This window comes from Protomyctophum bolini (genome assembly GCF_963924005.1).
Source record: "Protomyctophum bolini genome assembly, chromosome: 5".
In the NCBI taxonomy this organism is placed as follows: domain Eukaryota; kingdom Metazoa; phylum Chordata; class Actinopteri; order Myctophiformes; family Myctophidae; genus Protomyctophum; species Protomyctophum bolini.
Genome location: NC_137866.1, coordinates 5879449 through 5898620, shown reverse-complemented (window position 1 = coordinate 5898620; position 19172 = coordinate 5879449). Strand labels below are relative to the sequence as shown.

At 46.6% G+C, this 19172-nt stretch overlaps 2 protein-coding genes and 1 pseudogene across 3 annotated transcripts in view; 2 read left to right on the top strand and 1 right to left on the bottom strand.

Annotated features, from left to right (window-relative positions):
- bltp3a (bridge-like lipid transfer protein family member 3A) overlaps positions 1–19172 on the bottom strand; it is a 76969-nt gene that overhangs the window by 8268 nt on the left and 49529 nt on the right. The window contains exons 15-20 of the mRNA XM_080762687.1: positions 6169–6486; positions 4312–4444; positions 2596–2925; positions 1526–1701; positions 938–1071; positions 332–491 (exon numbers count right to left, since the gene is read on the bottom strand). Of these exons, the coding sequence (XP_080618813.1) occupies positions 332–491; positions 938–1071; positions 1526–1701; positions 2596–2925; positions 4312–4444; positions 6169–6486 (1251 nt within the window). The remainder of the gene's footprint in view (positions 1–331; positions 492–937; positions 1072–1525; positions 1702–2595; positions 2926–4311; positions 4445–6168; positions 6487–19172) is intronic.
- LOC308315937 (uncharacterized protein) lies at positions 7996–13088 on the top strand (the record flags this gene model as incomplete). The annotated part of the gene is made up of 2 exons (XM_080764213.1): positions 7996–9467; positions 11691–13088. Exons 1-2 carry the CDS (start codon positions 8094–8096, stop codon positions 13086–13088), a joined length of 2772 nt encoding a protein of 923 aa, XP_080620339.1. The 5' UTR covers positions 7996–8093.
- Positions 13351–18926, top strand: LOC308315933 (E3 ubiquitin-protein ligase TRIM39-like; annotated as a pseudogene). The gene is made up of 3 exons: positions 13351–13378; positions 14641–15794; positions 17560–18926. The product of its transcript is annotated as an E3 ubiquitin-protein ligase TRIM39-like (transcript).

Below are 19172 nucleotides of genomic sequence, written 5' to 3'. Positions count from 1 at the left end.
AAGTGACTAGTTTTGAGCTTGTCGATATGCTACTACTGTACGTGCTTTTACATGATGCTGTAGTACAGTACTACTACAGTAGGGCGAGAGGTTTCTGCCTGGTTTTTTTTAGGCAGGAGGAGGAGGAATTTAGGTCAGGTGTGGTCAGGTGTCAGGCTGACAGAAGGACATGCAGGGACCATCAACTCTGTGTTTGTGTACACTAGTCCAGATTGGACAGCAGATAAAACTATTTCCGTAAGTTCCGTTATAGGCCACAAAAGGCGTTTGTGTTGGTCATTTCTCACAGGGTTTCTATGTTCTCAGGAGGATTGAGAAGGCCGTACCGTACCTTGTATGAGGCCAGCCTGAAGGTCCTGAAGGTCAGAGGGCTTGACGTTGCCCATCTGGACCAGGTTGACGTGCTGGACCTCCAGAGCCACCAGCTGGTCTTCTCCCTTCATCTCCAGCACGCAGGACACCCCGCCCAAGACCACCACCACCACCGAGCACTACAAGGACCACAATACACCGCCATATGAGGACTACAAGAACCATAATACACCGCCATATGAGGACTACAAGAACCATAATACACCGCCATATGAGGACTACAAGAACCATAATACACCGCCATATGAGGACTACAAGAACCATAATACATCGCCATATGAGGACTACAAGAACCATAATACACCGCCATATGAGGACTACAAGAACCATAATACACCGCCATATGAGGACTACAAGAACCATAATATAATACGAGTACTACAACTAACTACCACAATGCAATACACAACAATAGGAGGACTGCAACTACCACAATGCAGTAGGAGGACTACAAGTTAGATTTCCATGGTTGTTGTTATGTTATAGACCTGTTGTTCATGGATGTTTGAACATTCTGACCAATACATGCACAAAATACAGGCTGAAAGTGCTCAACTGTACCCACCATATCAGGCACCATGTCCTCAGTGCTTTGGGACAGGGAGCTGCTGAGGTCATTGGATGAGCCCCCCTCTGTGCCGGGGGCGGGGCTGCCGTGGCCAGATGTGTTACTCGGACGCATGGACTCGATACCCGACTCTGGAACCACAACAAGAACATTGTTCTGGATCATTCCATCATTCATACCCGACTCTGGAACCACAACAAGAACATTGTTCTGGATCATTCCATCGTTCCAAATGGAACCACAACAAGAACATTGTTCTGAATCATTCCATCGTTCCAAATGGCAGAGATCATTCCATCGTTCCACATGGCAGAGAGATGTGTGAATAATCCTCCCTGATAAAGTGGTCAAGACCAAGGCCTATAACACATTTTTCTTTGACCATTGTTACAGTATTAAAGCTGCCTTTTCTGTGAGAATAAAACCTTATTTTGACCAATCAGTATGGTAGAGTATGTTAATACAAGATAACTAACACGACTGTAGTGGGTGAATTTGGTTTCTGTATATATATATATATATATATATATATATATATATATATATATATATATATATAAATTTTTTACTACTAGTGTACTGTACCGGAATCCATGAGAACAACGAAGGCGTCACTGAGGTCACTGTCCAATGACATGTGGTCGTCAGGCAGACTTCCGTCCATGATGTCGCTGTCCAAGGAACTCTGGGAAGGTGAGTTTTTCATGGACTGTAGGCGTGAAGCCAGGGAGGGGGAGGAGCTCTCTGAGCGCTGGGCGTCCCTATATGATATGCGCCACACACACACACACACACACACACACACACACACACACACACACACAAGGAAGAAAACGGTGTAGGACAAAGTATGGAACACGTGCCCTCCCCACTCGGCGTCCCTCCTCCAAACATGAGCCAGTGGTGTTTGTGTAGATGCCCAACAGAGCCGGATCCACCACAGTGGATTCAAACCCAAAACCCCTGCAGTGGTGAGCAGGCACCTTACCACTGAGTGGTAAGTTTTATTTAATTCAAATTAAATTAATATGTTGTCTTTCAATCAGTAATTCAACTTTGCTACTACAGGGAAAACATGCATATGTACATTATGTTACTCTTTTTTTACTCGCTGTTCGCTCTTTCTTGCACTCTTTATTCTATCCTTTGTTTGCTGTGCTCTCTGTCTGTCTGTTATTTTATTGTCGTAAGGAAGCCAAACTATAATAAGTGTTACTGTACATAAGACGTAACAATAAAGTACAGCCTTGAACCCCGAGAGGTGAACAGAGGACTTACTTTAGCTGCGGGGTGAACAGAGGACTTACTTTAGCTGTGGGGTGAACAGAGGACTTACTTTAGCTGCGGGGTGAACAGAGGACTTACTTTAGCTGCGGGGTGAACAGAGGACTTACTTTAGCTGTGGGGTGAACAGAGGACTTACTTTAGCTGTGGGGTGAACAGAGGACTTACTTTAGCTGCGGGGTGAACAGAGGACTTACTTTAGCTGTGGGGTGAACAGAGGACTTACTTTAGCTGCGGGGTGAACAGAGGACTTACTTTAGCTGTGGGGTGAACAGAGGACTTACTTTAGCTGCGGGGTGAACAGAGGACTTACTTTAGCTGCGGGGTGAACAGAGGACTTACTTTAGCTGCGGGGTGAACAGAGGACTTACTTTAGCTGCGGGGTGAACAGCTTGCTCATCCCGGAGCCCCGGCTGAACATGCTGAAGGCGTCCTTGGTGATGGACAGCGCCCCCTTGGTCAGGTCCAGGGAGACGCTTAAGGCGTCCTTGGTGGCGTCCTTGGTGACGCTGATGGCACTGGACAGCTCCCCCTCCAGGCTGAAGGTGGAAGGGTCCCGGGACAGGCCGTCGGGAGGGGAGGGAAGCAGGCCGGGGGACAGAGGAGGAGAGAGGACCACCAGGGCGCCCAGCCCGTCCCCTCCTCCCTCCAGCTCCTCCACCGCCTCACAGGCCTCCTCCACCACCACGCCGTCACCGGGCCTGTTAGTCGACCACAGATAACTGGGATTAGGTACTTAACCCATTCTGACCTGAGATCAGATTCTAAAAATGTCTGTTTGAAAATGACAGTTTTCTGAAAAAGCTATGTTTCTATGTCAGTCGTTCTTCGTTTTTTCAAAAATAGCAGACCTACAAGCTCTTAGCGCGGCACTCGGCTTGTAGATCTGCTATTTTTCAATAGCTAAAGCATAACATAATGCTAACACCAAAAGGTGTTCTCGCCCAAAATGGGTTAACCCATTCAGGCCTGACGTCGAAATTAAAAAAAAAGTTTTCTAAATCAAGTCAATTTTCTTAAAGATTTGAGGCACATTTTAACGACTTTTCAAAAATAGCTAAATTATAACATAATGTATGTAACCACCAAAAGGGGTTCCCGTTCAAAATGGTTACCGGTAATTGTGTTTTTGACATTATAACGAATGCCATTATAACGAATGCCACAGCAAAGATTGCACTGGGCAGACGAATAACTTAAAAGTTTTTTTTTCTTCTTCAAATGTTCGAATGTTCTGTCGGAGGATAAGCCCCTTTAAAATAAATGGACAACAGATGCCACATCATATAATAATCATAGATCATTTTTAAATCCCATTGAAATGAGGTGTCATAAACTGCTGCCATTTTTCCTATTCTCTTTTTATTTGTTGATGACGTGTATTCATGTGTTCATTCATATGCCATGTTGATGAATTGAATACATAGGTCCACAATGGAAAAAGCCCCCCCCCCCCCCCCCCTCTTTCACTATGCGTCCTCCGTACCTGCTTACATGTTTGACTATTCAATCAGCCAGTCAATACAAAAAAGTCAAATTCGGATCGATTTTTCTTCTTTTCTTTCTTCTTCTTTTAATTTTTTTTAACTATATTTTTTATCCCACGATTTTGTAACCCATTTTTCACCCCTGTGTCAATCATCTAATGTGATCCTGGGCTCTACACACCCTCCGCCAACCTGGGGAGAGCAACGGACTTGAACTCATGCTTCCTTCATGCCTGAGTGTCCAAGTTGCTCCTTTACACCTGACAGGGGGGAGTTTCCCTGGTTGGACGTAGCGCGTGGAAGGAACACGTTATTCCAACCAGTTCCTTTCCCCTCCATCAGGCGCCCCGGCTGGCCAGGGGGAGGCAGTTTAGAGACCAGGATTACTGCATGTTTTTTGTGAGGGTACCTACCCTATAGGGGACACGGGGAGAACATGCAAACTCCACACAGAAAGGCCCTTTCGCCAACCCCGCCTTCGGGTACGGGCACTGATGACGCGGAGGAGGAATTTACAATTCTAATGATTATGCAAAAAACAATGACCTCATGACCGCACAGATAATGGTATTCCCGTGCTCAGGCGAGACGGTGGCTTACCCGTCGGGTCCCTCCTGCTCCACGCCATCGGCGGCGACACCGTTCACCACGGCGCAGTCCTCCAGGACGGACTGGCGCCGGGAGTGATGGGAGGGGGACACGTCTGAGTCCGTCATGCTGGGACTGTCCGTCTCTGGGAACGGACATGGAGACATTTAGCAGGATGCGGGAAGCAACATTGAGGACCGTTTCCCGGAAAAAAACCTTTCATCACACTGTCAGAGGAGCTGCCATGTGGACTCCACGTCTGATATACAGTTATAATACCAGTGCTTGTCAAATTGTTTTAGATTCCAAGAGTGTACAAATATACAACCAAATGCACCCTCACAGGTCACATTTGATTCCATGTGTACAGCGCACTCTCAGTTACAGACCCACAAGGGTCCGTTGGGCCCACACATTCACGAGGTGAGTGCTAGGGGGTGAGAGGTGGAGTCTGAAGAGGTGAGTGCTAGGGGGTGAGAGGTGGAGTCTGAAGAGGTGAGTGCTAGGGGGTGAGAGGTGGAGTCTGAAGAGGTGAGTGCTAGGGGGTGAGGTGGAGTCTGAAGAAGTGAGTGCTAGGGGGTGAGGTGGAGTCTGAAGAAGTGAGTGCTAGGGGGGTGAGGTGGAGTCTAAAGAGGTGAGTGCTAAGGGGGTGAGGTGGAGTCTGAAGTGGTGAGTGCTAGGGGGGTGAGGTGGAGTCTGAAGAGGTGAGTGCTAGGGGGTGGAGTCTGAAGAGGTGAGTGCTAGGGGGTGGAGTCTGAAGAGGTGAGTGCTAGGGGGTGGAGTCTGAAGAGGTGAGTGCTAGGGGGTGAGGTGGAGTCTGAAGAGGTGAGTGCTAAGGGGGTGAGGTGGAGTCTGAAGAGGTGAGTGCTAGGGGGTGGAGTCTGAAGAGGTGAGTGCTAGGGGGTGAGGTGGAGTCTGAAGAGGTGAGTGCTAAGGGGGTGAGGTGGAGTCTGAAGAGGTGAGTGCTAGGGGGGTGAGGTGGAGTCTGAAGAGGTGAGTGCTAAGGGGGTGAGGTGGAGTCTGAAGAGGTGAGTGCTAGGGGGTGGAGTCTGAAGAGGTGAGTGCTAGGGGGTGAGGTGGAGTCTGAAGAGGTGAGTGCTAAGGGGGTGAGGTGGAGTCTGAAGAGGTGAGTGCTAGGGGGGTGAGGTGGAGTCTGAAGAGGTGAGTGCTAGGGGGTGGAGTCTGAAGAGGTGAGTGCTAGGGGGTGAGGTGGAGTCTGAAGAGGTGAGTGCTAGGGGGGTGAGGTGGAGTCTGAAGAGGTGTGTGCTAGGGGGTGAGGTGGAGTCTGAAGAGGTGAGTGCTAGGGCGTGAGGTGGAGTCTGAAGAGGTGAGTGCTAGGGGGTGAGGTGGAGTCTGAAGAGGTGAGTGCTAGGGGGTGAGGTGGAGTCTGAAGAGGTGAGTGCTAGGGGGTGAGGTGGAGTCTGAAGGGGTGAGTGCTAGGGGGTGAGGTGGAGTCTGAAGAGGTGTGTGCTAGGGGGTGAGGTGGAGTCTGAAGGGGTGAGTGCTAGGGGGGTGAGGTGGAGTCTGAAGAGGTGAGTGCTAGGGGGTGAGGTGGAGTCTGAAGAGGTGAGTGCTAGGGGGTGAGGTGGAGTCTGAAGAGGTGAGTGCTAGGGGGTGAGGTGGAGTCTGAAGAGGTGAGTGCTAGGGGGTGAGGTGGAGTCTGAAGAGGTGAGTGCTAGGGGGTGAGGTGGAGTCTGAAGAGGTGAGTGCTAGGGGGTGAGGTGGAGTCTGAAGAGGTGAGTGCTAGGGGGGTGAGGTGGAGTCTGAAGAGGTGAGTGCTAGGGGGTGAGGTGGAGTCTGAAGAGGTGAGTGCTAGGGGGGTGAGGTGGAGTCTGAAGAGCTGAGTGCTAGGGGGTGAGGTGGAGCTACCTGGGGTGTGAGGCACCTCGTCCTCTGGCTCCGTAGAGGAGGGGGGCAGCAGGAAGCCCAGCTCCACCGAATCCACCAGGAGGGCCACGCACATGGTAGAGGCCCCTCCCCCTCCCTGCTGCTGCTCCTCCTCCTCCTGGGTGGGACCCGCCCCCAGCTCCGCCCCCAGGCGGACCATGGCGTCCTTCATCCTCAACAGGGCCACGTACTGGTAGTGGTTGAGCCACGCCCGGAGCGGCGTGATGCTCTGAACAAGGACGTGTACGGACGCCTCCGAGGAGACCTCGCCCCCTGGCGGCTGGAGGACAGCGCCGGGATCTGCAGGCAGTGGAGGACATACTGTATTCTGTTATTACATTTTTTACTTAACCCATTTTGGGCTTGAACCCCCATCTATTGAAAAATAGCAGATCTACAAGCTCATAGCCACCGAGTGGCGCGCTAGCTGGCGCTGGCTGGCTGGGTATGAGCATGAAAACAACATGGTTGTTTTTCACCACCTGTGCGCAACCTAACACACAAACACACACGCACATATTAACTGTATATATATGATGATTTCGGGTGTGCCAGTACAGTACAGTGACAGTACAGTACAGTAGAGGGACCGGCACACGGTAACTCTGTCAGTTACCGTTTCGGACACTGGGCGGCACGCCGGAACCCTGGGTGCGTTCCTGTGGGTCTGGGTCTGGAACTCCCCCCCCCCCCCCGGGAACCCCAACACGGAGTTGACAACACTCACTTCACACAAGTGTGACTTTTTCTTTACAAGTCTGCATTTTACATCTTTGGGAATTAAGCATTAAACATGTTAGCTACAAACAGAAGAAACAAACATACAAGAAACATGTTAGCTACAAACACAAGAAACAAACACAAGAAACAGGTAGGCCACAAAATATGATGATAAATGATAGATTGATCAAAAATGCTTTTTATTTTCTACACATTAAACGTCAGTAGTGGTAATAATGTTAACATTAATAACCTGATATTGATTATGACAGTGGCAATATTTGTTGGTATAATATTGGTGGTTTATTAACCCATTACAACCTGAGGCCAAATGCCTTCTAAATCAGTAGTTCTCACACTTTTTTTAAATGTTCATAAACATGTACAAAGCTCGCAGCGTGGCACGAAGTGAAGTCACGCGCTGTGAGCTTGCATTGCCTGAACTTTCTATTGTCTCGGATTCCTCATCGATGATGTCACTGTTGGACGGGTTTCTGAACTGCCCATTTTTATCATGATCATTAGTGAGGACCTGTTATATGAAGATGGGTTGAAAAGTGGTGAATTGGTCCTTTAAGACCTATCTGCTGCTAAAGAGCAGGCAGTGCATGGCTGCCTCTGTCGGGGTGCTGTTAAAGGGTTAATGTGAGGCGTACGGTTTGTTGTAAAGCACTTTGAACAGTCAAAGTTCACTCTGACACCATAAGAACACAATCTTTTCATTCTGCTACCTTTATTGTCTGTACTAAATATAAAAAAACGTCCTTTCTTATTCAAACAATTCAATGTGTGGAGTCTACGGTGTGTGTGTGTGTGTGTGCGCACGCACGCACGCACACACACCTACATGTGTGGGCGTGCACACTTTACCACAGGTCTGTCAAAGGCAGCTCCACCTCTTGCCTGACTCATAGTGAGACAGACGATGAGATTCACATTCAGATCAAACACACAACGTCGTCCAGTGAGGAAGGACAGACTGTCTTTCCTTTCCAAAAGCTACAGGAGTTAATACTGACCCAGACCACTGGAACCTGCTGCTGACTCTGTCTGTCAACGGAATGGACTTTAACAAGAAACAGGACTCAAAGTGAAAGTAAACTTCAGGGAACATTCTGGAAGAGGGAGAGTTACCACGACTGACTGGCAGAGTTCCTTGTTGACTGCGTGAGCGAGTGTTTGTTAAAATGGCTTCCAAGTCGTCTCTCTCTGAAGAGGACTTTTCCTGTCCTGTGTGCTGTGTCATCTTTAAAGATCCCGTTCTCCTGTTGTGTAGCCACAGCTTCTGTAAAGCCTGTCTGCAGGACTGGTGGCGAGAGAAGACAATAAAGGAGTGTCCAGTTTGTAAGGAAATATCTTCGATGGATCGTCCACCTCGTAACCTGGCTCTGAAGAACCTGTGTGAGGCCTTCACACAGGAGAGACATCAGAGAACGTCAGCAGGCTCTGAGGATCTCTGCAGTCTGCATGCTGAGAAACTCAAACTGTTCTGTCTGGAATGTCAACAGCCAGTGTGTCTTGTGTGTCAAATTTCTAAAAAACACACGGGCCACAGAATCAGGCCCGTCGATGAAGCTGCTCTGGATCACAAGGAGGAGGTCCAGAAATCACTGAAGCCTTTACAGGTCAAACTGAAGGTATTTAAAAAAACTAAAACAAAGTACGACCAAACAGCAGAACACATTACGTTCCAGACTCGGCACACAGAGACGCAGATGAAGGAACAGTTTAAGAAGATGCATCAGTTTCTACATGATGAAGAGGAGGCCAGGATCACCGAACTGAGGGAGGAAGAGCAGCAGAAGAGTCAGATGATGAAGGAGAAGATGGAGGGTCTGAACAGAGACATATCAACCATTTCAGACACGATCAGAGCCATAGAGGAGGAGCTGAGAGCCGAACACGTCTCATTCCTGCAGAACTACAAGACCACGATGGAGAGAGTCCAGCTCACACTGCAGGACCCACAGCCGGTCTCGGGAGCACTGATAGATGAGGCCAAACACCTGGGCAACCTGGCCTTCAGAGTCTGGGACAAGATGAAGGACATTGTCTCCTACAATGCTGTCATTCTGGACCCCAACACTGCCCATCCAGAATACACCCTGTCTGATGATCTGACCAGCGTGACATGGGGAGAGATACAGAAGCTCCCTGACAATCCAGAGAGATTTGAACATTTGGGCCTTGTCCTTGGTTCTGAGGGCTTTAACTCAGGGAGTCACAGCTGGGATGTTGAGGTTGGAGACAATACATACTGGGAAGTAGGTGTGTTAGCAGAGTCCTACCAGAGGAAGGGAACCACATGGGGTCAACGGTGGACAATATACATATATGAAGGTACATACAGAGCACGCTCCTCAGGGTCACTCACTGATCTCTCATTGAAGCAAAAGCCTCAGAGGATCAGAGTCCAACTGGACTGGAAAGAAGGAAAGCTGTCATTCTGTGATCCTGATACTAACACACACATACACACCTTCACACACAGGTTCACTGACACACTCTTTCCATCCTTTGACACTGGTGGTGGTGGTACTCTGAAGATCTTACCTAGATCAGTCTAACTCTGGACAATGTATGATGATGATGATGATGACGATGATGATAAATGATGGATTGATGAAAAATGCTTTTTATTTTGTACACATTAAACGTCAGTAGTGGTAATAATGTTAACATTAATAACCTGATATTGATTATGACAGTGGCAATAGTTGTTGGTATAATATTGGTAGTTTATTAACCCATTACAACCTGAGGCCCAAATGCCTTCTAAATCAGTAGTTCTCACACTTTAAAGAGTATTCTTTTAAATGTTCATAAACATGTACAAAGCTCGCAGCGTGGCACGAAGTGAAGTCACGCGCTGTGAGCTTGTAGATCTGCTATTTTTTATAGCCAACACTAAAATCTAAAGTGACACAGATGCTTCCCTGGTTTTAATTGGTTAAAACCCAATAGTAAAAAGTTGTTTTGGATATGAATCCAAAACATGTGAATGTGAATCCCTAGACTCCTTCAAAACAGCTCCCAAAGAGCACTTACGGGCGGCTGCAATACGATACTGACTCCTGTAAAAAAGGTTAAAGTCCCCCCTCCCTATTTTTATTTCTTGATAGTGTGGGGGGAACATTCACACACACACACACACACACACACACACGAGTGAAAGATTCATGATTTTGTTTTGAAGTCTTTTGTGGTAATTTGCCTTTTTGAGTGGTGCAACCACTCCAAGGAACAGCAATGTCCGTGTTCACCTATCTATGTGTTCACCTATGTGGCCATGAGCACCAGTATATGACTATGAGTACCAGTAGGGGCGCTGTTGTGCCAGAAACAGAGAGAGAGATAGTATTAGTGCTGCACTGTTGCCTGCTAATGAGACAGAGAGAGAGAGAGAGAGAGAGAGAGAGGAGAGGAGGGGGAGAGAGAGGGGAGTTGCACCACTCAGTTCACACAGGTGTGATTTCTTGGCCTATTCGTGGGCGCCTACTAAAATAAATCATACTGTGGAGGCTGGTCATGATTGTGTGGTGGTGGCCACACAGTAATGCACATAGGGGAAACACTAGTGTACATCATGGATTATTGTTTTGGCATAGAAGTGTTTATTTGCATGTCTTGTTCTGATTAATTAAAATGGAGGACCCTTATGGAAACAAGTCCTAGTGCTTTTTTCTGGTTTTATCCTCTTAGCAGATTTTGTATTGACTGACCTGTGCCTTCCTTGAACTGCACCCATTCTACTAACTGTAAATACACTGTTATAACCAGGCTAGTTCCTGATGCATGGCAGAGACACTTAAAGGACCACTTCACCACTTTTCAACCTATCTTCATAAAACAGGTCCTCACTAATAATAATCAATGACAAAATGGCACAATTTTTTCCTACTCAGTCTGTGTCTCATAGGAGGGCTGTGGGCAGTTCAGAAACCCGTCCACCAGTGACATCATAATTTTGTATTATCGTGAGAACGATGGCTTCCATTTTCGCATTGCAACTTTTCAGAACAAGAAAGCCTGAACTTTCTATTGTCTCGGATTCCTCATCGATGATGTCACTGGTGGACGGGTTTCTGAACTGCCCATTTTTATCATGATCATTAGTGAGGACCTGTTATATGAAGATGGGTTGAAAAGTGGTGAAGTGGTCCTTTAAGACCCATCTGCTGCTAAAGAGCAGGCAGTGCATGGCTGCCTCTGTCGGGGTGCTGTTAAAGGGTTAATGTGAGGCGTACGGTTTGTTGTAAAGCACTTTGAACAGTCAAAGTTCACTCTGACACGATAAGAACACAACCTTTTCATTCTGCTACCTTTATTGTCTGTACTGAATATAATAAATATAAAAAGACCGTCCTTTCTCATTCAAACAATTCAATGTGTGGAGTATACGGTGTGTGTGTGTGTGTGTGTGTGTGTGTGTGTGTGCACTTCACACACACACACCTACATGTGTGGGCGGGCGCACTTTAACACAGGTCTGTCAAAGGCAGCTCCACCTCTTGCCTGACTCATAGTGAGACAGACGATAAGATTCACAATCAGATCAAACACACAACATCGTCCAGTGAGGAAGGACAGACTGTCTTTCCTTTCCAAAAGCTAATACTGAGTTAATACTGACCCAGACCACTGGAACCTGCTGCTGACTCTGTCTGTCAACTGAATGGACTTCAACAAGAAACGGGACTCAAAGTGAAAGTAAACTTCAGGGAACATTCTGGAAGAGGGAGAGTTACCACGACTGACTGGCAGTTCCTTGTTGACTGCGTGAGCGAGTGTTTGTTAAAATGGCTTCCAAGTCGTCTCTCTCTGAAGAGGACTTTTCCTGTCCTGTGTGCTGTGACATCTTTAAAGATCCCGTTGTGCTGTTGTGTAGCCACAGCTTCTGTAAAGCCTGTCTGCAGGACTGGTGGCGAGAGAAGACAATAAAGGAGTGTCCAGTTTGTAAGGAAATATCTTCGACGGATCGTCCACCTCGTAACCTGGCTCTGAAGAACCTGTGTGAGGCCTTCACACAGGAGAGACATCAGAGAGCTTCAAAACTTCCGAGATCTTCATCGGGGTCCGAGGAGCTCTGCAGTCTGCATGCTGAGAATCTCAAACTGTTCTGTCTGGAATGTCAACAGCCAGCGTGTCTTGTGTGTCAAATTTCTAAAAAACACACCGGCCACAGAATCAGGCCCGTCGATGAAGCTGGTCTGGATCACAAGGAGGAGGTCCAGAAATCACTGAAACATTTACAGGACAAACTGAAGGTCTTTAATAAAACTAAAACAAACTATGACCAAACAGCAGAACACATTACGTTCCAGACTCGGCACACAGAGACGCAGATGAAGGAACAGTTTAAGAAGATGCATCAGTTTCTACATGATGAAGAGGAGGCCAGGATCACCGCACTGAGGGAGGAAGAGCAGCAGAAGAGTCAGATGATGAAGGAGAAGATGAAGGGTCTGAACAGAGACATATCAACCATTTCAGACACGATCAGAGCCATAGAGGAGCTGAGAGCCGAACACGTCTCATTCCTGCAGAACTACAAGACCACGATGGAGAGAGTCCAGCTCACACTGCAGGACCCACAGCCGGTCTCAGGAGCACTGATAGACGAGGCCAAACACCTGGGCAACCTGGCCTTCAGAGTCTGGGACAAGATGAAGGACATTGTCTCCTACACTCTTGTCATTCTGGACCCCAACACTGCCCATCCAGCATGCACCCTGTCTGATGATCTGACCAGCGTGACAGAGGGAGAGGGACAGAAGCTCCCTGACAATCCAGAGAGATTTGACTGGGTGGAATATGTCCTTGGTTCTGTGGGCTTTAACTCAGGGAGTCACAGCTGGGATGTTGAGGTTGGAGACAATACATTCTGGGAAGTAGGTGTGTTAGCAGAGTCCTACCAGAGGAAGGGAGCCACAGGGGGTCCAATCTGGACAATATGGTTAGATGGAGGTAAATACAGAGCATACTCCTCACGGTCATTAACTAAACTCTCATTGAAGCAGAAGCCTCAGAGGATCAGAGTCCAACTGGACTGGAATGAAGGAAAGCTGTCATTCTGTGATCCTGATACTAACACACACATACACACCTTCACACACAGGTTCACTGACACACTTTTTCCATCCTTTTGTGGTCCTCTGAAGATCTTACCTAGATCAGTCTAACTCTGGACAATGTATGACGACGATGACGAAAACAAAGATGATGATAAATGATGGATTGATCAAAAATGCTTTTTATTTTCTAAACATCAAACGTCAGTAGTGGTAATAATGTTAACATTAATAACCTGATATTGATTATGACAGTGGCAATATTTGTTGGTATAATATTGGTGGTTTATTAACCCATTACAACCTGATTCAAATGCCTTCTAAATCAGTAGTTCTTACACTTTAAAGAGTATTCTTTTAAATGTTCATAAACATGTACAAAGCTCGCAGCGTGGCACGAAGTGAAGTCACGCACTGTGAGCTTGTAGATCTGCTATTTCAGAGAGAGAGAGGAGAGGAGGGGGGAGAGGGGAGTTGCACCACTCAGTTCACACAGGTGTGATTTCTTGGCCTATTCGTGGGCGCCTACTAAAATAAATCATACTGTGGAGGCTGGTCATGATTGTGTGGTGGTGGCCACACAGTAATGCACATAGGGGAAACACTAGTGTACATCATGGATTATTGTTTTGGCATAGAAGTGTTTATTTGCATGTCTTGTTCTGATTAATTAAATGGAGGACCCTTATGGAAACAAGTCTTAGTGCTTTTTTCTGGTTTTATCCTCTTAGCAGATTTTGTATTGCCTGACCTGTGCCTTCCTTGAACTGCACCCATTCTACTAACTGTAAATACATTTTTATAACCAGGCTAGTTCCTGATGCATGGCAGAGACACTTAAAGGACCACTTCACCACTTTTCAACCTATCTTCATATAACAGGTCCTCACTAATAATAATCATGAAAAAATGGCACAATTTTATTCTACTCAGTCTGTGTCTCATAGGAGGGCTGTGGGCAGTTCAGAAACCCGTCCACCAGTGACATCATCGTTAGGCAAGTAATTTTGTATTATCGTGAGAACGATGGCTTCCATTTTCGCATTGCAACTTTTCAGAACAAGAAAGCCTGAACTTTGTATTGGCTCGGATTCCTCATCGATGATGTCACTGTTGGACGGGTTTCTGAACTGCCCATTTTTATCATGATCATTAGTGAGGACCTGTTATATGAAGATCGGTTGAAAAGTGGTGAAGTGGTCCTTTAAGACCCATCTGCTGCTAAAGAGCAGGCAGTGCATGGCTGCCTCTGTCGGGGTGCTGTTAAAGGGTTAATGTGAGGCGTACGGTTTGTTGTAAAGCACTTTGAACAGTCAAAGTTCACTCTGACACCATAAGAACACAACCTTTTCATTCTGCTACCTTTATTGTCTGTACTAAATATAATAAATATAAAAAGACCGTCCTTTCTCATTCAAACAATTTAATGTGTGGAGTATACGGTGTGTGTGTGTGTGTGTGTGTGTGTGTACACACACACCTACATGTGTGGGCGGGCGCACTTTACCACAGGTCTGTCAGGGTTGACGTCACGCCTACCTAGTTGTGACGTCATCCCCTCCTTATAGAAGGCATCTTGCCAGAACCAAAGAAGAGGGAGAGTTACCACGAGTGACTGGCAGAGTTCCTTGTTGACTGCGTGAGCGAGTGTTTGTTAAAATAGCTTCCAAGTCGTCTCTCTCTGAAGAGGACTTTTCCTGTCCTGTGTGCTGTGACATCTTTAAAGATCCCGTTGTGCTGTTGTGTAGCCACAGCTTCTGTAAAGCCTGTCTGCAGGACTGGTGGCGAGAGAAGACAATAAAGGAGTGTACTGTCCAGTTTGTAAGGCAATATCTTCAATGTATCGTCCACCTCGTAACCTGGCTCTGAAGAACCTGTGTGAGGCCTTCACACAGGAGAGACATCAGAGAACGTCGCCATGCTCTGAGGATCTCTGCAGTCTGCATGCTGAGAAACTCAAACTGTTCTGTCTGGAATGTCAACAGCCAGCGTGTCTTGTGTGTCAAATTTCTAAAAAACACACCGGCCACAGAATCAGGCCCGTCGATGAAGCTGCTCTGGATCACAAGGAGGAGGTCCAGAAATCACTGAAACCTTTACAGGACAAACTGGAGGTCTTTAATAAAACTAAAACAAACTATGACCAAAGAGCAGAACACATTACGTTCCAGACTCGGCACACAGAGACGCAGATGAAGGAACAGTTTAAGAAGATGCATCAGTTTCTACATGATGAAGAGGAGGCCAGGATCACCGAACTGAGGGAGGAAGAGCAGCAGAAGAGTCAGATGATGAAGAAGAAGATGGAGGGTCTGAACAGAGACATATCAACCATTTCACACATTATCAGAGCCACCGAGGAGGAGCTGAGAGCCGAACACGTCTCATTCCTGCAGAACTACAAGACCACGATGGAGAGAGTCCAGCTCACACTGCAGGACCCACAGCCGGTCTCAGGAGCACTGATGGACGAGGCCAAACACCTGGGCAACCTGGCCTTCAGAGTCTGGGACAAGATGAAGGACATTGTCTCCTACACTCCTGTCATTCTGGACCCCAACACTGCCCATCCAGCATACACCCTGTCTGATGATCTGACCAGTGTGACATGGGGAGAGAAACAGAAGCTTACAGACAATCCAGAGAGATTTGACCACTGGGGCTATGTCCTTGGTTCTGAGGGCTTTAACTCAGGGAGTCGCAGCTGGGATGTTGAGGTTGGAGACAATACATTCTGGGTAGTAGGTGTGTTAGCAGAGTCCTTTCAGAGGAAGGGAGCCACAGGGGGTCCAATCTGGACAATAGTGTTAGATGAAGGTAAATACACAGCAGACTCCTCAGGGTCACTCACTGATCTCTCATTGAAGCAGAAGCCTCATAGGATCAGAGTCAAACTGGACTGGAATGAAGGAAAGCTGTCATTCTGTGATCCTGATACTAACACACACATACACACCTTCACACACAGGTTCACTGACACACTTTTTACATACATTGCTGGTGGTACTCTGAAGATCTTACCTAGATCAGTCTAACTCTGGACAATGTATGATGACGATGACGAAAACAAAGATGATGATAAATGATGGATTGATCAAAAATGCTTTTCATTTTCTACACATTAAATGTCAGTAGTGGTAATAATGTTAACATTAATAACCTGATATTGATTATGACAGTGGCAATATTTGTTGGTATAATATTGGTGGTTTATTAACCCATTACAACCCGAGGCCAAATGCCTTCTAAATCAGTAGTTCTCACACTTTAAAGAGTATTCTTTTAAATGTTCATAAACATGTACAAAGCTCGCAGCGTGGCACGAAGTGAAGTCACGCGCTGTGAGCTTGTAGATCTGCTATTTCAGAGAGAGAGAGGGGGGGAGAGGGGAGTTGCACCACTCAGTTCACACAGGTGTGATTTCTTGGCCTATCCGTGGGCGCCTACTAAAATAAATCATACTGTGGAGGCTGGTCATGATTGTGTGGTGGTGGCCACACAGTAATGCACATAGGGGAAACACTAGTGTACATCATGGATTATTGTTTTGGCATAAAAGTGTTTATTTGCATGTCTTGTTCTGATTAATTAAAATGGAGGACCCTTATGGAAACAAGTCTTAGTGCTTTTTTCTGGTTTTATCCTCTTAGCAGATTTTGTATTGCCTGACCTGTACCTTCCTTGAACTGCACCCATTCTACTAACTGTAAATACATTTTTATAACCAGGCTAGTTCCTGATGCATGGCAGAGACACTTAAAGGACCACTTCACCACTTTTCAACCTATCTTCATATAACAGGTCCTCACTAATAATAATCATGAAAAAATGGCACAATTTTATTCTACTCAGTCTGTGTCTCATAGGAGGGCTGTGGGCAGTTCAGAAACCCGTCCACCAGTGACATCATCGTTAGGCAAGTAATTTTGTATTATCGTGAGAACGATGGCTTCCATTTTCGCATTGCAACTTTTCAGAACAAGAAAGCCTGAACTTTGTATTGGCTCGGATTCCTCATCGATGATGTCACTGTTGGACGGGTTTCTGAACTGCCCATTTTTATCATGATCATTAGTGAGGACCTGTTATATGAAGATCGGTTGAAAAGTGGTGAAGTGGTCCTTTAAGACCCATCTGCTGCTAAAGAGCAGGCAGTGCATGGCTGCCTCTGTCGGGGTGCTGTTAAAGGGTTAATGTGAGGCGTACGGTTTGTTGTAAAGCACTTTGAACAGTCAAAGTTCACTCTGACACCATAAGAACACAACCTTTTCATTCTGCTACCTTTATTGTCTGTACTAAATATAATAAATATAAAAAGACCGTCCTTTCTCATTCAAACAATTTAATGTGTGGAGTATACGGTGTGTGTGTGTGTGTGTGTGTGTGTGTACACACACACCTACATGTGTGGGCGGGCGCACTTTACCACAGGTCTGTCAGGGTTGACGTCACGCCTACCTAGTTGTGACGTCATCCCCTCCTTATAGAAGGCATCTTGCCAGAACCAAAGAAGAGGGAGAGTTACCACGAGTGACTGGCAGAGTTCCTTGTTGATTGCGTGAGCGAGTGTTTGTTAAAATAGCTTCCAAGTCGTCTCTCTCTGAAGAGGACTTTTCCTGTCCTGTGTGCTGTGACATCTTTAAAGATCCCGTTGTGCTGTTGTGTAGCCACAGCTTCTGTAAAGCCTGTCTGCAGGACTGGTGGCGAGAGAAGACAATAAAGGAGTGTCCAGTTTGTAAGGAAATATCTTCGATGGATCGTCCACCTCGTAACCTGGCTCTGAAGAACCTGTGTGAGGCCTTCACACAGGAGAGACATCAGAGAACGTCAGCAGGCTCTGAGGATCTCTGCAGTCTGCATGCTGAGAAACTCAAACTGTTCTGTCTGGAATGTCAACAGCCAGCGTGTCTTGTGTGTCAAATTTCTAAAAAACACACCGGCCACAGAATCAGGCCCGTCGATGAAGCTGCTCTGGATCACAAGGAGGAGGTCCAGAAATCACTGAAACCTTTACAGGACAAACTGGAGGTCTTTAATAAAACTAAAACAAACTATGACCAAAGAGCAGAACACATTACGTTCCAGACTCGGCACACAGAGACGCAGATGAAGGAACAGTTTAAGAAGATGCATCAGTTTCTACATGATGAAGAGGAGGCCAGGATCACCGAACTGAGGGAGGAAGAGCAGCAGAAGAGTCAGATGATGAAGAAGAAGATGGAGGGTCTGAACAGAGACATATCAACCATTTCACACATTATCAGAGCCACCGAGGAGGAGCTGAGAGCCGAACACGTCTCATTCCTGCAGAACTACAAGACCACGATGGAGAGAGTCCAGCTCACACTGCAGGACCCACAGCCGGTCTCAGGAGCACTGATGGACGAGGCCAAACACCTGGGCAACCTGGCCTTCAGAGTGTGGGACAAGATGAAGGACATTGTCTCCTACACTCCTGTCATTCTGGACCCCAACACTGCCCATCCAGCATACACCCTGTCTGATGATCTGACCAGTGTGACATGGGGAGAGAAACAGAAGCTTACAGACAATCCAGAGAGATTTGACCACTGGGGCTATGTCCTTGGTTCTGAGGGCTTTAACTCAGGGAGTCGCAGCTGGGATGTTGAGGTTGGAGACAATACATTCTGGGTAGTAGGTGTGTTAGCAGAGTCCTTTCAGAGGAAGGGAGCCACAGGGGGTCCAATCTGGACAATAGTGTTAGATGAAGGTAAATACACAGCAGACTCCTCAGGGTCACTCACTGATATCTCATTGAAGCAGAAGCCTCATAGGATCAGAGTCAAACTGGACTGGAATGAAGGAAAGCTGTCATTCTGTGATCCTGATACTAACACACACATACACACCTTCACACACAGGTTCACTGACACACTCTTTACATACATTGCTGGTGGTACTCTGAAGATCTTACCTAGATCAGTCTAACTCTGGACAATGTATGATGACGATGACGAAAACAAAGATGATGATAAATGATGGATTGATCAAAAATGCTTTTCATTTTCTACACATTAAATGTCAGTAGTGGTAATAATGTTAACATTAATAACCTGATATTGATTATGACAGTGGCAATATTTGTTGGTATAATATTGGTGGTTTATTAACCCATTACAACCCGAGGCCAAATGCCTTCTAAATCAGTAGTTCTCACACTTTAAAGAGTATTCT